At 33.5% G+C, this 20547-nt stretch overlaps 3 protein-coding genes across 3 annotated transcripts; all 3 read left to right on the top strand.

Annotated features, from left to right (window-relative positions):
* Positions 1-292: 292 nt before the first annotated feature.
* On the top strand, positions 293-1234 carry LOC123642302 (olfactory receptor 5K1-like). Its single transcript, XM_045557291.1, has one exon. It carries the CDS (start codon positions 293-295, stop codon positions 1232-1234), a length of 942 nt encoding a protein of 313 aa, XP_045413247.1.
* An 8641-nt stretch (positions 1235-9875) lies between these two features.
* LOC123642294 (olfactory receptor 5K3-like) lies at positions 9876-10817 on the top strand. The gene has a single exon (XM_045557279.1). It carries the CDS (start codon positions 9876-9878, stop codon positions 10815-10817), a length of 942 nt encoding a protein of 313 aa, XP_045413235.1.
* Positions 10818-19171: 8354 nt separating this feature from the next.
* LOC123642287 (olfactory receptor 5K3-like) lies at positions 19172-20104 on the top strand. Its single transcript, XM_045557267.1, has one exon. It carries the CDS (start codon positions 19172-19174, stop codon positions 20102-20104), a length of 933 nt encoding a protein of 310 aa, XP_045413223.1.
* The last annotated feature ends 443 nt before the right edge of the window (positions 20105-20547 follow it).

Genomic DNA, 20547 nt, shown 5'->3' with positions numbered 1-20547 from the left:
GCAAAAATTTATAAAGGCAAACCCTTTCCACTCTAAGCATCCTCCCTGGAATTATCAAAATATTTTTGTAAATGCTGATAGTCACAGCTTGAGGTCACAGAGGCTGCCACTATACTGGAACAAACTTCCCCTAGAATTATGTGTGCCTGTGTTTCAGAAACAGTAAGGGAAACTTGAAGAAGAAGCTCTTCTCCCTGTTATAAAAAGAAAGAAAGTGAAGGGAAGGAAAAATTATATACTCTACATTAGAATCTTATATCTCATAATTCCTTTCTCAGCAGACAATATCAACATGAATGGGAACAACCACTCCTTGCTAAATGAGTTCATCCTCACAGGATTTACAGATCACCCAGAGCTGAAAACTCTTCTGTTTGTGATATTCTTTGCCATCTATGTGATCACCATGGTGGGGAATCTTGGTTTGGTGGTGTTAATTTATACAGAACATCGTCTACACACACCAATGTACATGTTTCTGGGCAACCTGGCTCTGATGGATTCCTGCTGCTCCTGTGCCATTACCCCCAAAATGTTAGAGAACTTCTTTTCTGAGGACAGAAGCATTTTTCTCTACGGATGTATGGCACAATTTTACTTTCTGTGCCTTGCTGAATCTGCAGACTGCTTTCTTCTGGCAGCAATGGCCTATGACCGCTATGTGGCCATATGCAGCCCACTGCAGTACCACACCAAGATGTCAAGGAAACTCTGCATTCAGATGACCACAGGAGCCTACGTAGCTGGACACCTGCATTCCATGATTCATGTAGGATTCCTGTTTAGGTTAACTTTCTGTGGGTCTCATCAAATCAATCACTTTTTCTGTGATGTTCTTCCATTGTACAGACTCTCCTGTGTTGACCCTTATATCAATGAATTAATGATACTTATCTTTTCAGGGTCAGTTCAAATTTCCACTATTACCGTAGTGTTAATCTCTTATCTCTGCATCCTTTTCACAATATTCACGATGAAATTCACAGCAGGAAGAAGCAAAGCCTTATCTACTTGTGCATCCCACTTTCTCTCTGTTTCAATATTCTATGGTTCTCTTCTCTTCATGTACATTAGACCAAATTCACTTAAAGAAGGGGATAAAGACATACCTGTTGCTATTTTTTATACTTTAGTAATACCTTTATTGAATCCATTTATTTATAGTCTAAGAAATAAGGAAGTAATAAATGTTGTGAAAAGAATTATGAAGAAAAAAAGTTTTGCAACGTTCTGAAACAGGTATCATCCCCTTTTGAAAATTGATTATAATTTGATAAAACTTTTTTCAAAATCAAGGATTACTGACATAGTAGAAAATGAAAATGTTGCATATAAAATAGTAAGATATCAAGCATAATGGTATGTAAGTCAAATACATAAGTTTTGAAATTAGTCTACTACAATGTGCTTTAAAAAACCTAAGCTACTAGGAGTGAACTAATAATTACATTTGAGGTCACAAATTGATTCAGAGTGAAATTTCTTACCCTAGTAACTAATTGTGTCAGTGTAAGTAGTTATAATTTTCAATAAATTCAGCAGATACTAGCACTAGAAGTCAGTATATATAAAAGAAGTTTCCATTTAAAATTGGTGACATATTTCTGGAATCTGAAAGTGTAATCTTGCAAACTCAGTCACATTACATGTTTTAAAATGTTAATTCCTTCTTAGGCAACAGCATCTGTGAGAAGTAAACTGTATATTTGAACTTGATTCTCAACTTTCTTTGAATTCATTCAAGACATTAAATTGTTTGAATATAGATTCATGCAGAATTTGTATGTTCTAATCAAGAATGTTTTCGTCTTTAGTGATAGTAAATTTTACTCTCCATTTCTTGGAAATAAATGGTATCCATAAAATGGTGGTTTAGGTAAATGTTGTTGAAATTTAGTCTATTTATACTGAAATCCCTATGGATTTGAATAGTTTCATTTAGTTTTCCTATTTGCTCATCATATATGACAGTTCAATTTCTGAATATATTGATTAAATAACCTTTCTGTCAACATATTATTCCTTGTTTGTTATTAGGAGTACCACCAACATGCACTGGTTCCCACAAATATTATTGATGTGTTCATAATGTTAACAGAAAGATAGAAATACTGTTCAAACATAAATGAAGCAGAAAATAGTGAAAATCCTTAAAACCTAAATAAAAATATTTGTTCAAAAATATTCATTTGTAAAGGTACAAATATGAAAGAAAAAATAATTTATAAATCTACCATCTGCCAGGCATTCCACCAGATTTTTCACAAATATTACCTACTAGTGAGTTACGCATTAGTTTTCATGCATTTCCTTAGGTAAAATCTCATATTTTGAAATATGGAATAGCTTGCCCAAGTTCATCCAGGTCAACAGTATGACAAAACTGTAGGGGACAGTTCTTGGTGAGTGTGGGTAGCAAGGGTGGAAGTGGATCAGGTTACTGTGGACCTTAAACACCCCCCTAAAAAATCTGAACTTATTTAAAGGTGTGAGACATTGGTGTCTTCTTGATAGCAAAGTAATATGATTGTATCTTTTAGAAAACTGACCAGGCAATTGATTGGAAAGAGATTAGAAGTAATAAGACTAACTCCAATAAATCATATATGAAGTGATGAGAGCTGGAACTGGAGAATACCCCAAGAAAATAGACAAATGACTAGATATGAGTAACATTTTACAGAAAAAAATAGTAAATTATAACTGTTGGATAATAAAACAAAGGTCTATCTTATTTCTGTATCAAACATGCCATATCGATTTTATATTACCAGTATTCAAATAGTACCTGATATATCTGGGAATTCAGTAAACATTTTTTCAATATACTTTAATATAATTATGCAAGTTATTATGTAATGGGATTATTGTTTTTATTTTTGTATGAATTAAACATTTTTTAAATTTCTCATTTTTAATGTGGTAATTACTGATAGATATAATCCACTTAACAAAAAAGCTCTTCAGGGTCCTAAACACTTTTTCAGAATATAAAGAAGTTCAGAGACTAAAAAGTTTGAGGAGCTCTGAATGAGATGGATGTTGTATCTCTTGGATCCACACTCTATTTTAATAGATATTTTTAGTCATCAGACTTGTATTCATTAATTTTTTTCCCTTTTCTAATAGTACCATGAGTTTTGTTATGTATCTCTAGAACATCCACTCCCAACTCTTAGCAACAATAAATTCCAGAGCTCTGTCAAGGGAAGAGTATATGATTTATTTGGGGCAAAAGAAACAGAAGCGATGATTTTTCTGGAAGTTTCTGAGAAATATGTTCCTTTACATTACAAGAGAGCCATAAAAATGGCAGCCTTTCTCTCTCTGTATGTCATGGTGTGTGGATGTGAAATATGGCACGGCCTACATCATTTTGCTGTCAAGAGGGAAACTAACCTGGGGATGAAGCCAACACACAAAAGAAGACATAGCTGAGGGAATCACACAGAAAACAGACCCAGAGTCACTGGAATAAACCACTCCTGTTTGTATAATCCATAGATCTTATAATTATTTAAGCTTGTTTGAGAAAGGTGTTTTATTTGAAACTGAATAAATATTGATACCTTCATGTCTCTGCCTTCTCTTTTATATTTCTTCTTTTCTATCCTGTTTTAAATTAATCCTCAGACATTCTTTTAGCTTGAAAATAACTTTTCCATTTAGTGGTATCCATTTCAATATTAAAGCACATCTATTAAATCTTTTACTTTCATTACTATATTTTAATTTCCAATAATCCCTATTTTTTTTTTAATTTAGGAGCATAAAGATTTCATAATTTGTCCACAAACATATGAAGGTGGAACTCAGGAATCAAACTCAGGCTATCTGGTTCCAGAATCTATATTCGTAACCACTAAGTCATACTACATATAGCATAAAGCAATGTAGCATGAAAAGGAAATATTTAAGAAGGTAAGTTAAGAGAAAAATCTTTGAAGGAGGAAAGAATTAGGACACAGACTCAATCTGAGATGTGGATGAATGAGATTTTCATTCAAATTTGTTTCGAAAAATTTAAAACTTACAAAAGATTTATAGAATTATATGATTAATGCTCATATATATTTTTAACTATTTAAAAAATTAACTAAGCCATTAAACAATTCTTAATATTCTATTACTTTTGACTATCTCTAAATGTGTATATACATACATACAACACACACATACATACATTGATATAATACATATATAGGAAATGACATCATGACACTTTATCAATAAGTATTATACTTCAAAACATATCTCAAAAGAACAAAGACATTTTCTATATAATCATATTATCATTATTAACCCAAAGAAATTTAACATCAACTAATATGCAGTTCACATCAAAATTTTTCCCAATTGTCTCAAAATTGTTCTCTATAGCAATATATTTTTTCATCAAGGATTTCATTAAAGGTCACTATGTACTTTCAGGTATTACAATAATAATATAATTATAATATATTATTAATATATAATAATTATTAATATATGTAATAATAATATATACTATGTATATTATTATATTTTATTACCCTTCACCCTAAAAAAATTCCCCTTAGATTATTTTCATTTTCATGACATTTAAGTTTTAAAGTATTTAGGTTAGATATCTTGTTATGTATCCCATAATCAGTGTTTTTCTGACTTTTACCCATATTAGATTCAACTTTGGCACTAACAGATGTACTATGACTTCCTTTTTCATAACAAGACCATCAAGTTTGCCTTGTTACTGGTAATGCTAACTTGGATGACTTTGTGAAGGCAATACATCAGGTCTTCCCATGGTAAAGATAACTTGTTTACTTAAATTTAATTAAAATTTAATCTGCAAGATGATACATTGATACTGTGTGAATATCCTGTTCTCTAATAATTTTTAATCAATGGTTTTAACATTAATAGGCAATCTTTGTTAGGATAAATTCCTTCATTTGGTGGTGGAAAAATGGTGAATTTTTTTTTCCTTGATTGCCATCTGGCATCATTCTGAAGTAAGAGATTTACCTTAAAGCTTTTTAAAAAAATTTTTTTACAATAAAATTTTGCTTAAAAATTTTAGAACATTTTTAGTTTTATAGAAAGTTACAGAGTACAGAAAGTTCCTGTATATGACATACCAATTGCCACACACATATATATTAATACAATGGAATATTATTTAGCCTTAAAAAAGGAAATCCTGCCATATGTGACAGCATAGATGAACCTTGAGGACACCATGTTAAGTGAAATAAACCTGTCAGAGAAGAACAAGTAATACATTATTCCACTTATTTGGGGTATTGAAAATAGTCAAATATGTAAAATCAGAAAGCAGAATGTGGTCATTAGGGCCTGGGGGCAATGGAACTAAATGCTCCATTTATGCTACATGATTAATTTCTAGAGATCTTTTTTTTGGGGGGGGTTTCTTTAGATTTTTTATTAAATATTAAATACTTCTCATCAAAAACAAAAAACAAACAAAAAACCAAAATATTTCCAACAGAAATCCCCAAAAGATGGTCAAGTTTTTACTTTAGAATTTGACCTAATTTTCTTCTCAGGAGATAAATTATACATTCGTTTTTCCCTCTTACTCATATTTGTCTAAATATTTTGACACTCTTATAGTTAACAATACTATATTATATACTTTAAAGTCTGATAGGAAAATAGATCTCATGTCAACTGTTCTTACCACAATAAGAGAAAAATTAAATGGAAAAGATCTACATGAAATCCCTTGGAAAGATATATTTGATATAGTGTTAAGTGAGTAAAGCAAGGTGCTGAACAGTAGTTTACCATATGATCTCATTTGGGTTAAAAGAGTTATATGTGTATATATAGGATATATATGAATATATGATGTGTAACTGTAATTTTATGTGCATAGTCAAAGATCTGGAAATGTAAATCACTAATAGCAATTAATTCTACAGAGATAAACGGGGAAGTGGGGACATAAAGGGAGTTTTCCCTCTGTATTTTATACCTGCCTATGTTCTTTAAATGTTCAAACAGAGGAGGGAGAAAAAATGGCGGCATGGAGGTAACTTCCTGGATTCCTGCTCCCAGAGAGGGAGGCATAGACCTCGGTCTGCTACACATGAGTGGATCACTCCCCCACAAGAACAGCATTGTGAATTGATGGGGAATCAGCGTGGGACATTTAGACAGATGTATCTGTGTGCAGGATTTTTTCAAACTGTCAGATATCCAAAAATGTTTGCAAATGCATTTAAATAAGTCTTTGAATTAGTGTGTCACTGTGCTAAGATTCAAATATTATAAGCATAACACTGTTCTAGTCAATGATGGACTGCATATACCACCCTGGTCCTATAAGATCATAATGGAGCTGGAAGACAGTGATACTGATCATCCTGATCCTGTGTAGGCCTAGGCTAATGTGTGTGTTTGCACCTTAGTTTAAAAAAAAAAAAAGTTTAAAAAGTAAAAAAGAAATAATACTTTAAAAATAGAAAAAAGCTTATAGAATAGTTATAGAAAGAAAGAAAATACTTTTATCCAGATGTACAATGTGTTTGTGTTTTAAACTAGGTGTTATTACAAAAGAGTCAAAACCATAAAAAAAAAAAACTTAAAAAGTTTATAAAGAAAAAAGTGGTAATAAGCTAAGGTTAATTTATTTTGAAGAAAAAAAATTTTTATCAATTTAGTGTAACCTAAGGGTACAGTGTTTATAAAGTCTACAGTATTGTACAGTAAACATTAGGAACAAATTAACCGAACAGTGCACAGAGGAACAGTGAAGGCATGCACATGGCCAAGTGCCCTAGAGTGCAATGTAGAAAGCAAGGGGCTCAGATGTAGAGAGATGGTGGAGAAGCTGGAATACCAAATAAGAATAGATTTAGTTTGAAAAGTAATGAGGGGCCATTATGGATTCCAGAGCAGAGTAGTATCATTTTTTATTGATTCAACAACTATTTATTGAGCACTACAAAGTGCCAGACACTATTCAAGGTGTTAAAACTACGGGAATGAATATAACAAAGAAATTCCATCCCTCTAATCCTACATGCTAATGATAGTGATGGGGAGTGACCAAATATGGACACATATACTAAGAAATAAACGTATATTTAATAGTATGTTAAAAGTGATCACTAGGCCGGGCGCGGTGGCTCACACCTGTAATACTAGCACTCTGGGAGGCCGAGGTGGGAGAATAGCTCAAGGTCAGGAGTTTGAGACCAGCCTGAGCAAGAGCGAGACCCGTATCTACTAAAAAGTAGAAAGAAATTATCTGGACAACTAAAAATATATATAGAAAAAATTAGCCGGGCATGGTGGCACATGCCTGTAGTCCCAGCTACTCAGGAGCCTGAGGCAGAAGGATCCCTTGAGCCCAGGAGTTTGAGGTTGCTGTGAGTTAGGCTGACGCCACTGCACTCTAGCCCGAGCAACAGAGCGAGATTCTGTCTCTTAAAAAAAGAAAAGAAAAAAGAATGATCACTAGTATGGAGAAAAAAATGGGTAAGAAAGGTAAAGGGAATCTGGAGTGAACAGAAGAACAATGTCTCTAATTCATATGTGGGACTAAATAATAATACCAAAGTTTCCAGTGAAGATTAGGTAAGATGTGGATACAAATTCTTTAGTCTTCTTCAAATATTAATTATCTTCATAAACCATATTAATACCCCCTCCTCCATCAAGGGATCAAATCAGCCTGAGACTCTTTTCTGCACATTTCATAATTTATGTATAGAATAGCAAACATAAATTGTAAAAATGAGGCCAGTTAAATACAAATCAGCAAGATCAACTGAGGTCAGTTAAACACAAATCACTTTCGTGAAGGTCATTTGCTTTCACCTCATTGTCTCACAGGGCATCTTTAATAAATGCCACAGGGCTTATATGTTTGGGGGACTGAGTCTCTCTGGAGAAACACACTGATGTCAGTGCAGGAAAATCTCTTTAGGATTTGATGCAAAACTAACTGCTTTGTAAGGAACATAATTATTGACACTGACCTATTAGTAGTCTTCTAGTTTTCATTCTTATAATCCCAATTGTTTTAGAGATCAAAGTTTATATTATGGAATTATCTGAGTCCTAATATGGTATAGCAAACAATGAACTCTCACAAAGTTCTTGTCAGGAAAAACTAGGTTAGGTAAGCATTCTATTTTAGTCTTAATTTTAATATTATCATACCTAAATATTTATTTCTCTCATTTATTATGGTTTTTACATTTAAACTCCTAGTTATTAACTCTTCTTAATATCAGAGGCTGTGAAAAACCAAGATAAGACACAATACTGAAATTCACCTTGAGCTTTTCTGATTGTGAGATAAAATTTCAAAGCATACAGGTAAGTTCACAAAACTATTCTGTTAAATAATTCAGCCATCTATATTGGAAGTTATTTCTAACATACTTGACTAATTAACTGGTTTATATTTAAACTAATAAATAAATGAAATTTTCAGCAACTGTCTTTTTTGATGTTTTGATTCTGTAAAAATAAACCCATTTTGGCCATAGAACTTATATAATTAGAATCGTCAGCTAATCATTTATAATAAAACAAAATTTTTTCTTAAACATTATAATGAGATTTAAGGAGTTTTCTCTTTTTCTAAGTGTTAGAAGACTAAATTATGAAGGCAAGGTTGCTTTTCTTTATCACCCTTTCGTCTACCGCAAACCCATGGAAAGTCTTATATAATCATCTGCGGAAACAAAAATAGCAGGAGTCAATTCAAATTAAATAAAGACACCCTAAATTTTTTATATGATGACTTTTTAATCATTTCCTTCAACGTTAACAGGCTCAATCTGCACAGGCCAAAGAGGACATAAAGGATCATTGGTGGGTACTGAAAACAAGGTCACCCATCCCCAGTCATTGAGCTGAGGCTGCCTTTTCCTCACAGCATGTTACAACTTCTTTCACAGAAGTAGAGGCCAGAGCTAGCAAAATGCTTCTAATATAATAAGGAAATTGTGTAGACATATATGAAAAAAGCAATTTAGATCATATACAAGCAATTCTGAATTGTGTTGGGCATGTAAGACATGCTCCACAGCTCAGAGATCAGTGTGGTCTAGGGGATTTAGTGAAAATTTTATTAACTAGCATTATATGTAAACTATGCCTTATAAAAAGGCAGAAAGAAGTTAGATCTCTGAGCAAAAATCAGTGGCAATAATGGCCTGGACAGCATCCGTGTTCAAAAAAATGAGTATGACACTGGGAAAAGGGACGAGAGATGTGATAATCTATGCAAATGTATTTCCTTAGCTTTCTAAGCCAATTTCTTTTAAGATGAACAGTTCACTTCTTACTTTTTAGTGATTTTTGTGAAATATCTAAGATATAAATTTAACATATCTACAGCATGGTCTTTTAAAATATTCACTAAAGTCGGAGGGGTATATATAAACTCTGTTCTCAGTGGAAAAGACTATGTATGTATGTATCTATACATTCACATATATGTTCATATATATTTGAGTATTGATTTAAAATTTATTTTCAAGATCCTAAATAGAAAACTGACTCTAAAATTTTTTGGAAATAATGCACAAAATATGAGTACCCTAGATTTGTATATTTTTCTTGCAAAAATTCATAAAGATAAACCTTTACCACTTTAACCATCCTTCCTGAGATTATTAAAACATTCTGTGAATGCTGATGGTCAGAGCTTGAGGTCTCAGAGGCTGACGCTATACTGGAACAAATGTTTCCAAAGAATTATGTGTGCCTGTGTTTCAGAGACAGTAAGGGAACCTTGAAGAAAAAGTTCCTCTCACTGTCATAAAAATAAAAAAAGTGAAGGAAGAACTACACACTCTACATTAGAATCTCATAGCTCCATAATTCCTTTTTCAACAGACAAGGTCCACATGAATGGGAACAACCACTCCTTGACAACTGAGTTCATCCTCACAGGATTTACAGATCACCCAGAGCTGAAAACTCTTCTGTTCATGGTGTTCTTTGCCATCTATGTGATCACCATGGTGGGGAATCTTGGTTTGGTGGTGTTAATTTACACAGAACATCGTCTGCACACACCAATGTACATCTTTCTGGGCAACCTGGCTCTGATGGATTCCTGCTGCTCCTGTGCCATTACCCCCAGGATGTTAGAGAACTTCTTTTCTGAGGACAGAAGCATTTCTTTACATGAGTGTATGGCACAATTTTACTTTCTGTGCCTTGCTGAATCTGCAGACTGCTTTCTTCTGGCAGCAATGGCCTATGACCGCTATGTGGCCATATGCAGCCCACTGCAGTACCACACCAAGATGTCAAGGAAACTCTGCATTCAGATGACCACAGGAGCCTACGTAGCTGGACACCTGCATTCCATGATTCATGTAGGATTCCTGTTTAGGTTAACTTTCTGTGGGTCTCATCAAATCAATCACTTTTTCTGTGATGTTCTTCCATTGTACAGACTCTCCTGTGTTGACCCTTATATCAATGAATTGATATTACTTATATTTGCAGGGTCAGTTCAAATTTCCACTATTACCATAGTCTTAATCTCCTATCTCTGCATCCTTTATACAATATTCACGATGAAATCCAAAGCAGGAAGAAGCAAAGCCTTATCTACTTGTGTATCCCACTTTCTCTCTGTGTCAATATTCTATGGTTCTCTTCTCTTCGTGTACATTCTACCAAGTTCAGTTAAAGGAGAGGATAAAAACATACCCATTGCTGTTTTTTATACTTTAGTAATTCCCTTATTGAATCCTTTTATTTATAGTCTAAGAAATAAGGAAGTAATAAATGTTATGAAAAGAATTATGAAGAAAAGAAGTTTTGTAACATTCTGAGAAAAATATCATCCCCTTTGGAAAACTGATTTTGACTAAATGAAACTTTTTTCAAAATCAAGGAATACTAAGAGTAGAAAATGAAAACTTTGTATATAAATATTAAAAAATCAAACATGATGTTATGTAAGTCAAATACATAGTTTGGAAACTGGTCAGCTAAAATGGACTTTAACCTACTAGTAGTAAACTACATAATTATATTGAGATCACAAATTGATTCAGAGTGCAGTGACTTATGCTAGTAACTAATTCTGTCAGTGTAAATAGTTATAATTTTCAATAAATGCAACAAATACTAGAAATAGAAGTCAGTATATGTAAAGGAAGCTTCCATTTAAAATTGATAACAAACTTTTGGGACCTCAAGTGTAATTTTGAAAAACTTAGTCACATTCCAAGTTCAAAAATGGTAATTCCTTCTTAAGCAACAGCATCTGTGAGAAGTAAACTGTATGTTTGAATTTGATTCTCATTTTGTTTTAATTCATTCAAGAGATTAAATTGTTTAAATATGAATTCATACAGAATTTGTATGTTCTAATCAAGAACGTTTTCATTTTTAGTGAAAGTAAATTTTATTCTCCAGTTCTTTGAAATAGAGTGTCTATATAATGGTGATTTATCTATAGGTTTTTGAAATTTAGTCTGTTTATACTGAAATCTCTATGGATTTTAAGGTTTTCACATAATTTGCCTATTTGTTCATCATATAAGACAGTTTAACTCCTGAATATATTGATTAAATATACTTTTTTTACCCTGGTATTATTACTTGTCTTATTTGCTATTAACAGTACATGTACTGATTCCCAGAAATATTATTGATGTGTTCATAACATTAACAGAAAGATAGAAATGCTGTTCAAGCATAAATGAGGCAGAAAGTAGTGAAAATCCTTAATGGCCAAACAAAAATATTCATCACTTAAAAATATGAAAGAAAAAGTAATTTATGAACCTACTACCTGCTAGGCAATACATTAGATGTTTCATAAATATTACCTACTAATTAGTCAGGCATTATTTTTCTTGCATTTCCTTAGCAGAAATTTCATATTTTGAAATAGGGAGTAGCTTGCCCAAGTTCATCCGTTTCCTGGATGGAGCTAAATCTTGAATCCATATGCCTTTTCTACATATACTTGGGAATTCAGAAAATGGAGATCCATATAGCCTGGTAGATTACATTATTAAGCAGCAAAAGTAAACTGTGCCTAATAAGATAGCAAAAACATTTATATTTGGGGAAAAAAATGGAAATGAGCGTGACTAGAGTCAATGATTATGGAAATGAGCGTGGTAGTGAGTGTGAGGGGGAGGTGAACAATGGGACAGAGTCAAGAAAGTGGCAACACTGCTGGGGAGAGTTCTTAGTGAATACAAAAAACAAGGGTGGAAGTGGATTAGGTTACTGGGGTCCTTAAATGCTGCCCTAAAAAAAATCTGAATTTATTTAGACTTTTGAGACATTGGTGTCTTCTTGGCAGCAAAGTAATATGATTGTATCTTTTAGAAAACTAACCAGGCAATTAATTGGAAAGAGATTGGAAGTAATGAGACTAACACTGATAAATCATACATGAGGTGATGAGAGAGAGAACTGAGAATACTCTAAGAAAATAGATGAGTGAATAGATATGAGTAACATTTTAAAGAAAGCAATAGTAAATTATAACTGTTGGATAATAAAATAAAGGCCTACCTTCTTTCTGTATCAATCATGCCATATCTGATTTTATATTACCATTATTCCAATAGTATCTAACATTTGGGAACTCGATAAATATTTTCTTCAGTATATTTTAATATAATCATGCAAGTTATTATATAATGGGTTGATTATTTTTATTTTTGAATGATTAAACATTTTTTAATTTCTCATTTTTATTTCTGACATGGTAATTACTGATAGATATAACTCACTTAAACAAAAAAGCTCTTCAGGGTCCTAAACACTTTTTCAGAATATAAAGGAATTCAGAGACTAAAAAATTTGAGAAGCTCTGAATTAGATGGATGTTGTAGCTCTTGGATCCACACTCTATTTTAATAGATATTTTTAGTCATCAGACTTGTATTCATTAATTTTTTTCCCTTTTCTAATAGTACCATGAGTTTTGTTATGTATCTCTAGAACATCCACTCCCAACTCTTAGCAACGATAAATTACAGTGGTCTGTCAAGAGAGGAGTATGTGATTTATTTGGAGCAAAAGAAACAGAAGTGATGATTTTTCTGGAAGTTGCTGAGAAATATGTTCCTTTACATTATAAGAGATCCACAAAAATGGTAGCCTTTCTCTCTCTCATCTGACAAAGGACTAATATCCAGAATCTACAAAGAACTCAAACAAATCAGCACAGGAAAAAAAAACAAATGACACCATCAAAAAGTGGGCAAAAGACATGAACAGACTCTTCTCAAAAGAAGACAACAATGGAAAATGCTCAATATCACAAACATATGAAAAATGCTCAACATCAGTAATTATTGGGAAATGGAAATTAAAATCACAATGAGATATCACCTTATCCCTGTCAGAATCAATGTTATTAAAAAGTCAAAAACCAATAGATGTTGATATGGTTGTGGTGAAAAAAGAACACTTATAAACTGTTGATGGGAATGTAAAGTTATGCAACCGCAATGGAAAGCTGTATGCAGATTCCTCAAAGAACTAAAAGTAGACTTACCATTTGATCTAGTAATCCCACTACTGGGTATCTTCCCAAAGGAAAATAAGTCTTTTGTTAAAAAAAAAAAAGACACCTGCACCCAAATGTTTACTGCACCACAATTCACAATTGCAAAGATATGGAACCAACCTAAGTGCCCATCAACTGATGAGTGGATAAAGAAAATGCGTAATATTTATATCATGGAATACTACTCAGCTATGAAGCAGAATTACATGATGTCTTTTGTAACCACTTGGATAGAACTGGAGATCAGTATTCTAAGTGATGCATCTCAAGAATGGAAGGATAAATACTGCACTTTCTCATTTATAAGTGGGAGCTAGGCTAAGGATATACATGGTCATACAAAGTGGCATAATGGATATTGGACTCAGAAAGGAGGAGGTGGGAAAGGGGTAAGGGACAAAAAATTATCTATTAGGTACAATGTAGACTACCTAGGTGATGGGTAGAAGCCTAGATTTCTAAAAGCCTAGATTTCACCACTATACAATTCATCCATGTAACAAAAACCATTTGTATTCTCTATATCCATTCAAATTGAAAAACAAAAGAAAGAAAGAGTGTACCCATCATTGCCCAGAACCACACTTTCATTGCTGTAATCAAAGTTTCTTGGTCAAATGCAATCTTATACATCACTCTGTAAGCCTCAGATGGGATGATTCTTCAGATCTTGCAGAAAAAAAAAGTGTCCAATGCCTGGATTTTGTTAATTCCACTCAAGATAACTTTCCACTTCCTTCAAAATAAAAGGGATTTACAGCAGTCAACTTGCTGCCAGCCAATCAGCTTGAGGGATATTGCCATATTAGGGTTCTGCTATTGACAATTTTGACACCTGACAGGAACAACTGTTTTATCAGTCTTGAAAAGTTGGAGCCCATGTTGTTAGGCATGTGTATGCCTCCATCCAAACACTATAGTCACTTTGCTTATATGGCCTCTCTTCCAGCACTAGGGCTGTAGAAGAACAAAGTTGGATCATCTCAATTGATTGTGATCAGACTGAGATTCTGTTTACTTTGCTGCTTACTGGTTCTTCCATGGTACTCTCTGTTGGGAATTTACATGTAATATGAAGATCTCCACATTTAGCACTCACTGCAGTGCACTCATCCATATGGCCCTTCCTCAGTTCTGGTCCACTCCAGGCCATTGACAATATTCAAGCTATTCACCTCTACACTAAATCTATATGTGCTTACCTTAGACTTTTCCTTCCGTACAGTGGAAACAGATAATCAATTCACTGCCCAAAGGGAGGATTTCTCCTCATGGATGACTTTCAAGGTCAAACTCGGTGGAGCTATAGTTAAGAAACAATACATTTTGGCTTGCACCAACATTCCAAGCTGACTATTCAGGAACCAAATTTGGCCTTTTGAAGCCAGATATGTGAGCTGAGGGAGAGATGTCAGTGCAATGGTGGTGGATGACATGGAGTTTGGGGTCACCTGCTTATGCAGCTATGGTATCCTGTGCCCTGCTAATGATTGATCCTTGGATGTGTCTCTCTCATCTTTTAATGGATTTCTCCTGGGCCCACCCATCTTTATATTTAGTCTGAAAAATTCCAGGTTATGAAGGGCAGGTCTTTTCCCATGATCACTTCATGTCCCAGAGTCAGAAGCTCTGCCTCTAGAAAGGATCATTGCTTTTTGTTTTCTGTTTCTTGTTTTCCTTGAATATTTTATAATTCTCTACTGTAGAGAGCAAAGTCTTGATCCAAAACTGTAAGTGTCCATGTTAGGATTTTCCTATTGGAGTATCCCATAAACTTTCCATTAGCTCCACATCTCTTCCCACCTCTGATATCTCTAACACCATAGGTCTGCCAAGTCATAGGGCCTATATGCCAGAACTGCTTATACCACAGCATAGAGCTGCTAAAAAGCTGTATCCTACCTGGAACCCACTCAAAACTGTCATTCTTCTCCTAATTGGGCAGATGTATCTGTGTGTAGGATCTTTTCCAACTGTGTGAGACATCCAAAAATGTTTGCAAATACATTTAAACAAGTCTTTGAATTAGTGTGTCAATGTGCTAAGCTAACATTCAAATATTATAAGCATAACACTGTTCTGGCCATATACCACCCTGGTCTTATAAGATCATAATGGAGCTTAAAATTTGCACCACCAAATGATGTCATAGCCTTCATAATTTCATAGTACAATGCATTGCTCATATCCTTGTGGTGATGCTGGTATAAACAAACCTACTCTGCTACCAGTCCTAGAAAATTATAGCACATGCAATTATGTACAGTACATAATACTCGATAATGATAATAAATGACTATGTTACTCGTTTATGTTCTTACTATACTATACTTTTTATTGTTATTTTAGAGGGTATTCCTACTTGTACTAACAAAAAGTTAACTTAAAACAGCCCTTATCATAGGAGATGGCAACTCCAGGTATGTTATCATGTGATTGCCCCTGAAGACCTTCCAGTGGGACAAAATGTGGAGGTGGAAGACAGTGACACTGATGACCCTGATCCTGTGTACGCCTAAGCTAATGTGTGTGTTTGTACCTTACTTTAAAAAAAAAAGTTTAAGAAGTAAAATAGAACAAATATTTTAAAAATAGAGAAAAGCTTATAGAATAATGATATAAAGAAAGAAAATACTTTTGTCCAGCTATACAATGTGTTTGTGTTTTAAATTAAGTGTTATTACAAAAGAGTCAAAATAGTAAAAAAAAAAATTAAAAGTTTGTAAAAAAAAAAGTGGTACTAAGCTAAGATTAATTTATTTTGAAGAAAAAATATTTTTTATAAATTTAGTGTAACCTAAGTGTATAGTGTTTATAAAGTCTACGGTATTGTGCAGTAAACATTAGGAACAAATTAACTGAACAGTGTACAGAGGAACAGTGAAGGCATGCACTTGGCCAAGTGCCCTAGAGTGCAACCTGGAAAGCAAGGGGCTAAGATGTGGAGAGATGGTGGAGTAGCTGGAATACCAAATAAGAATAGTAGATTTAGTTTGAAAAGTAATGAGGGGCCATTATGAATTTCAGAGCAGTGCGGTATCATTTTTTATTCATTCAACAAACATTTATTGAACACTCCAAAGTGCCGCACAATATTCAAGGTGTTAAAAATACAGGAATAAATATAACAAAGAAATTCCATCCCTCTAACCTTACATGCTAATGGTGGTGATGGGAAGTGATCAAATATGGAAGCATATACTGAGAAATATTGAGAGTGATCAGTGGTATGAAGAAAAGAGAAGGTAAGAAAGGTAAAGGGCATCTGGGGTGAACAGAAGAACAATGTCTGTAATTCATATGTGGGACTAAATAATAATATCAATGTTTCCAATGAAAACTATGTAAGATGTGGGTACAAATTCTTTTAGTCATCTTAAAATTGTAATTATGTTCATAAACCATATTAATACTCCTTCCTCCACCAAAGGATCAAATCAGCCTGAGCCTCATTTTTTCTCATTTCATAATTTATGCACACAGTAATAAACATAACTGTAAAAGTGAGGTCAGTTACATACGAATCAGCAAGATCAACTGAGGTCAGTCATGTAGGAATCACTTTCGTGAAGGTCATTTGCTTTCACCTCATTGTCTCACAGGGCATCTTTAATAAATGCCACAGAGTTTATATGTTTTGGGGACTGAGTCTCTCCAGAGAAATACATTGACGTTAATGCAGGAAAATCTCTTTAGGATTTGATGCAAAACTTTAACTTTGTACTGTAAGTAACATAATTATTGACACTGACCCATTAGTAGTCTTCTAGTTTTCATTCTTATAATCCCAATTGTTTTAGGGGCCAAAGTTTATATTATGGAATTCTATGAGTCCTAACATGGTATAGCAAACAACGAACTCTCACAAAGATCTTGTCAGGAAAAATTAGGTTAGAGTAAGTATTCTAATTTACTCTTACTTTTAATATTATCATACATAAATATTTATTTCTCTGATTTATTATGGGGCTTTTTGTTATTCTTACATTTTCAATTCCTAGTTATTAACTCTTCTCAAAATTGAAGGCTGTGGAAAACTAAGATAAGACAAAATACTGAAATTCACCCTGACCTTTTCTGATTGTGAGATAAAATTACAAAGCATACAGGTAAGTTCACAAAAATTATTCTATTAAATAATTCACCCATGTACATTGAAAGTTATTTCTAACATACTTGAACAATTAAGTGGTTTATATTTTAAAAATTAATAAAATTTTCAGCCACTGCCTTTTTTGATGTTTTGATTATGTAAAAGTAAACCCATTTTGACCATAGAACTTATATGATTAGAATTGTCAACTAATCATTTAAACAAAATTTTTTCTTAAAAATAGTAAGGAGATTTAAAGAGTTTTCTCTTTTTCTAAGTGTTAGAAAACTAAATTATGAAGGCAAGGTTGATTGTATTTATTAGCTTTTAATCTACTGCAAATGTACAGAAAATCTTATATAATCATCTGGGCAAACAAAAATAGTAGGAGTCAATTCAAATTAAATAAGGACACCCTAAATTTTTCATATGATGACTTTTTAATCATTTCCTTCAAAGTTAATAGTCTCAATTTGCAGAGGCCAAAGAGGACATAAATGATCATTGGTGGGTACTGAAAACAAGGTCACCCATCCCCAGTCATTGAGCTGTGGCTGCCTTTTCCTCACAGCGTGTTACAGCTTCTTTCACAGAAGTAGAGGCCAGAGCTAGCAAAACGCTTCTAATACAATAAGGAAATTGTGTAGACATATATGAGAAAAATCAATGTAGATCATATACGAGCAATTCTGAATTGTGTTGGGCATGTTAGACATGCTCCACAGCTCAGAGATCAGTGTGGTCTAGGGGATTTAGTGAAAATTTTATTAACTAGCATTATATGGAAATGATGCCTTACAAAAAGGAGAAAAAAATTAGATCTCTGGGCAAAAATCAATGGCAACAATGACATGGACAGCACCAGTGTTCAAGAAAATGAGTATGACACTGAGGAAAGGGATGTGAGAGGTGATAATCTATGCAAATTTATTTCCTTAGCTTTCTAAGTCAATTTCCATTAAGATGAAAAGTCCACTTTTTACTCCTTACTGATCTTTGTGAAATATCTAAGATATAAATGTAACATATCTAGAGCATGGCCTTTTAAAATATTCACTAAACTGGGGGGGTATATATAAATTGTGGTCTCACTAGAAATGGCTACCATATTTATATATATGTATGTATGTATACACACATGTGTTCACATATATATTTGAATATTGATTTGAAATTTATTTTAAAGGCCTTGAATATAAAACTGACTTTAAAATTATTTGGAAATAATGAACAAAATATGAGTACCCTAGATTTGTACATTTTTCTTGCAACAAATCATAAAGACAAACGTTTACCACTTTAAGCATCCTTCCTGAGATCATCAAAACATCCTGTGAATGCTGATGGTCAGAGCATGAAGTCACAGAGGCTGACACTATACTGGAACAAATTTTCCCCTAGAATTATGTGTGCCTGTGTTACGGAGACAGTAAGGGAAACTTGAAGAAAAAGTTCCTCTCCTTGTCATAAAAAAAAAAATGTGAAGGAATATTACACACTTTACATTAGAATCTTATGCCTCCATAATTTCTTTCTCAGCAGACAAGATAGACATGAGTGAGGACAACCAGTCCTTGACAACTGAGTTCATCCTCACAGGATTTACAGATCACCCAGAGCTGAAGACCCTTCTGTCTGTGGTGTTCTTTGCCATCTATGTGATCACCATGGTGGGGAATCTTGGTTTGGTGGTGTTAATTTACACAGAACATCGTCTGCACACACCAATGTACATCTTTCTGGGCAACCTGGCTCTGATGGATTCCTGCTGCTCCTGTGCCATTACGCCCAAGATGTTAGAGAACTTCTTTTCTGAGGACAGAAGCATTTCTCTCTACGGATGTATGGCACAATTTTACTTTCTGTGCCTTGCCGAAACTGCAGACTGCTTTCTTCTGGCAGCAATGGCCTATGACCGCTATGTGGCCATATGCAGCCCACTGCAGTACCACACCAAGATGTCAAGGAAACTCTGCATTCAGATGACCACAGGGGCCTACGTAGCTGGACACCTGCATTCCATGATTCATGTAGGATTCCTGTTTAGGTTAACTTTCTGTGGGTCTCATCAAATCAATCACTTTTACTGTGATGTTCTTCCATTGTACAGACTCTCCTGTGTTGACCCTTATATCAATGAATTGATGATACTTATCTTTGCAGGGTCAATTCAAATTTCCACTATTACCATAGTCTTAATTTCTTATCTCTATATCCTTTTCACAATATTCACGATGAAATCCACAGCAGGAAGAAGCAAAGCCTTATCTACTTGTGCATCCCACTTTCTCTCTGTGTCAATATTCTATGGTTCTCTTCTCTTTGTGTACGTTCAGCCAAGTTCAGTTAAAGAAGAGGATAAAAATATACCTGTTGCTGTTTTTTATACTTTAGTAATTCCCTTATTGAATCCTTTTATTTATAGTCTAAGAAATAAGGAAGTAATAAATGTTATGAAAAGAATTATGAAGAAAAAAATTTTGTGACATTCTGAAAAAATTATCCCCTTTGGAAAACTATTTATGATTTGATAAAATTTTTTCAAAATCAAGGAATACTGAGATGATAAAAAATGAAAACTTTGTGTATAAAATATCAAAAAAAATTAAATATTATAGTATGTGAGTCAAATATATAAATTTGAAAATTAGCTAAAATGGATTTTAAAATCTAAGCTACTAGTAGTAAATTAAATAATTATATTTGAGGTCACAGATTGATTCAGAGTACAGTGCTTTACCCTAGTAACTAATTCTGTCAATGTAAATAGTTATAATTTTCAATAAATGCAACAAATACTAGAAATAGAAGTCAGAATATGTAAAGGAAACGTCCATTGGTGACAAACTTCTGGGATCTCCAGCATAATTTTAAAAAACTCAGTCACATTCCAAGTTCAAAAATGGTAATTCCTTCTTAAGCAACAGCG

This window comes from Lemur catta, chromosome 1 (genome assembly GCF_020740605.2).
Source record: "Lemur catta isolate mLemCat1 chromosome 1, mLemCat1.pri, whole genome shotgun sequence".
Taxonomy (NCBI): domain Eukaryota; kingdom Metazoa; phylum Chordata; class Mammalia; order Primates; family Lemuridae; genus Lemur; species Lemur catta.
This window is presented reverse-complemented; position numbering and strand designations above follow the sequence as displayed.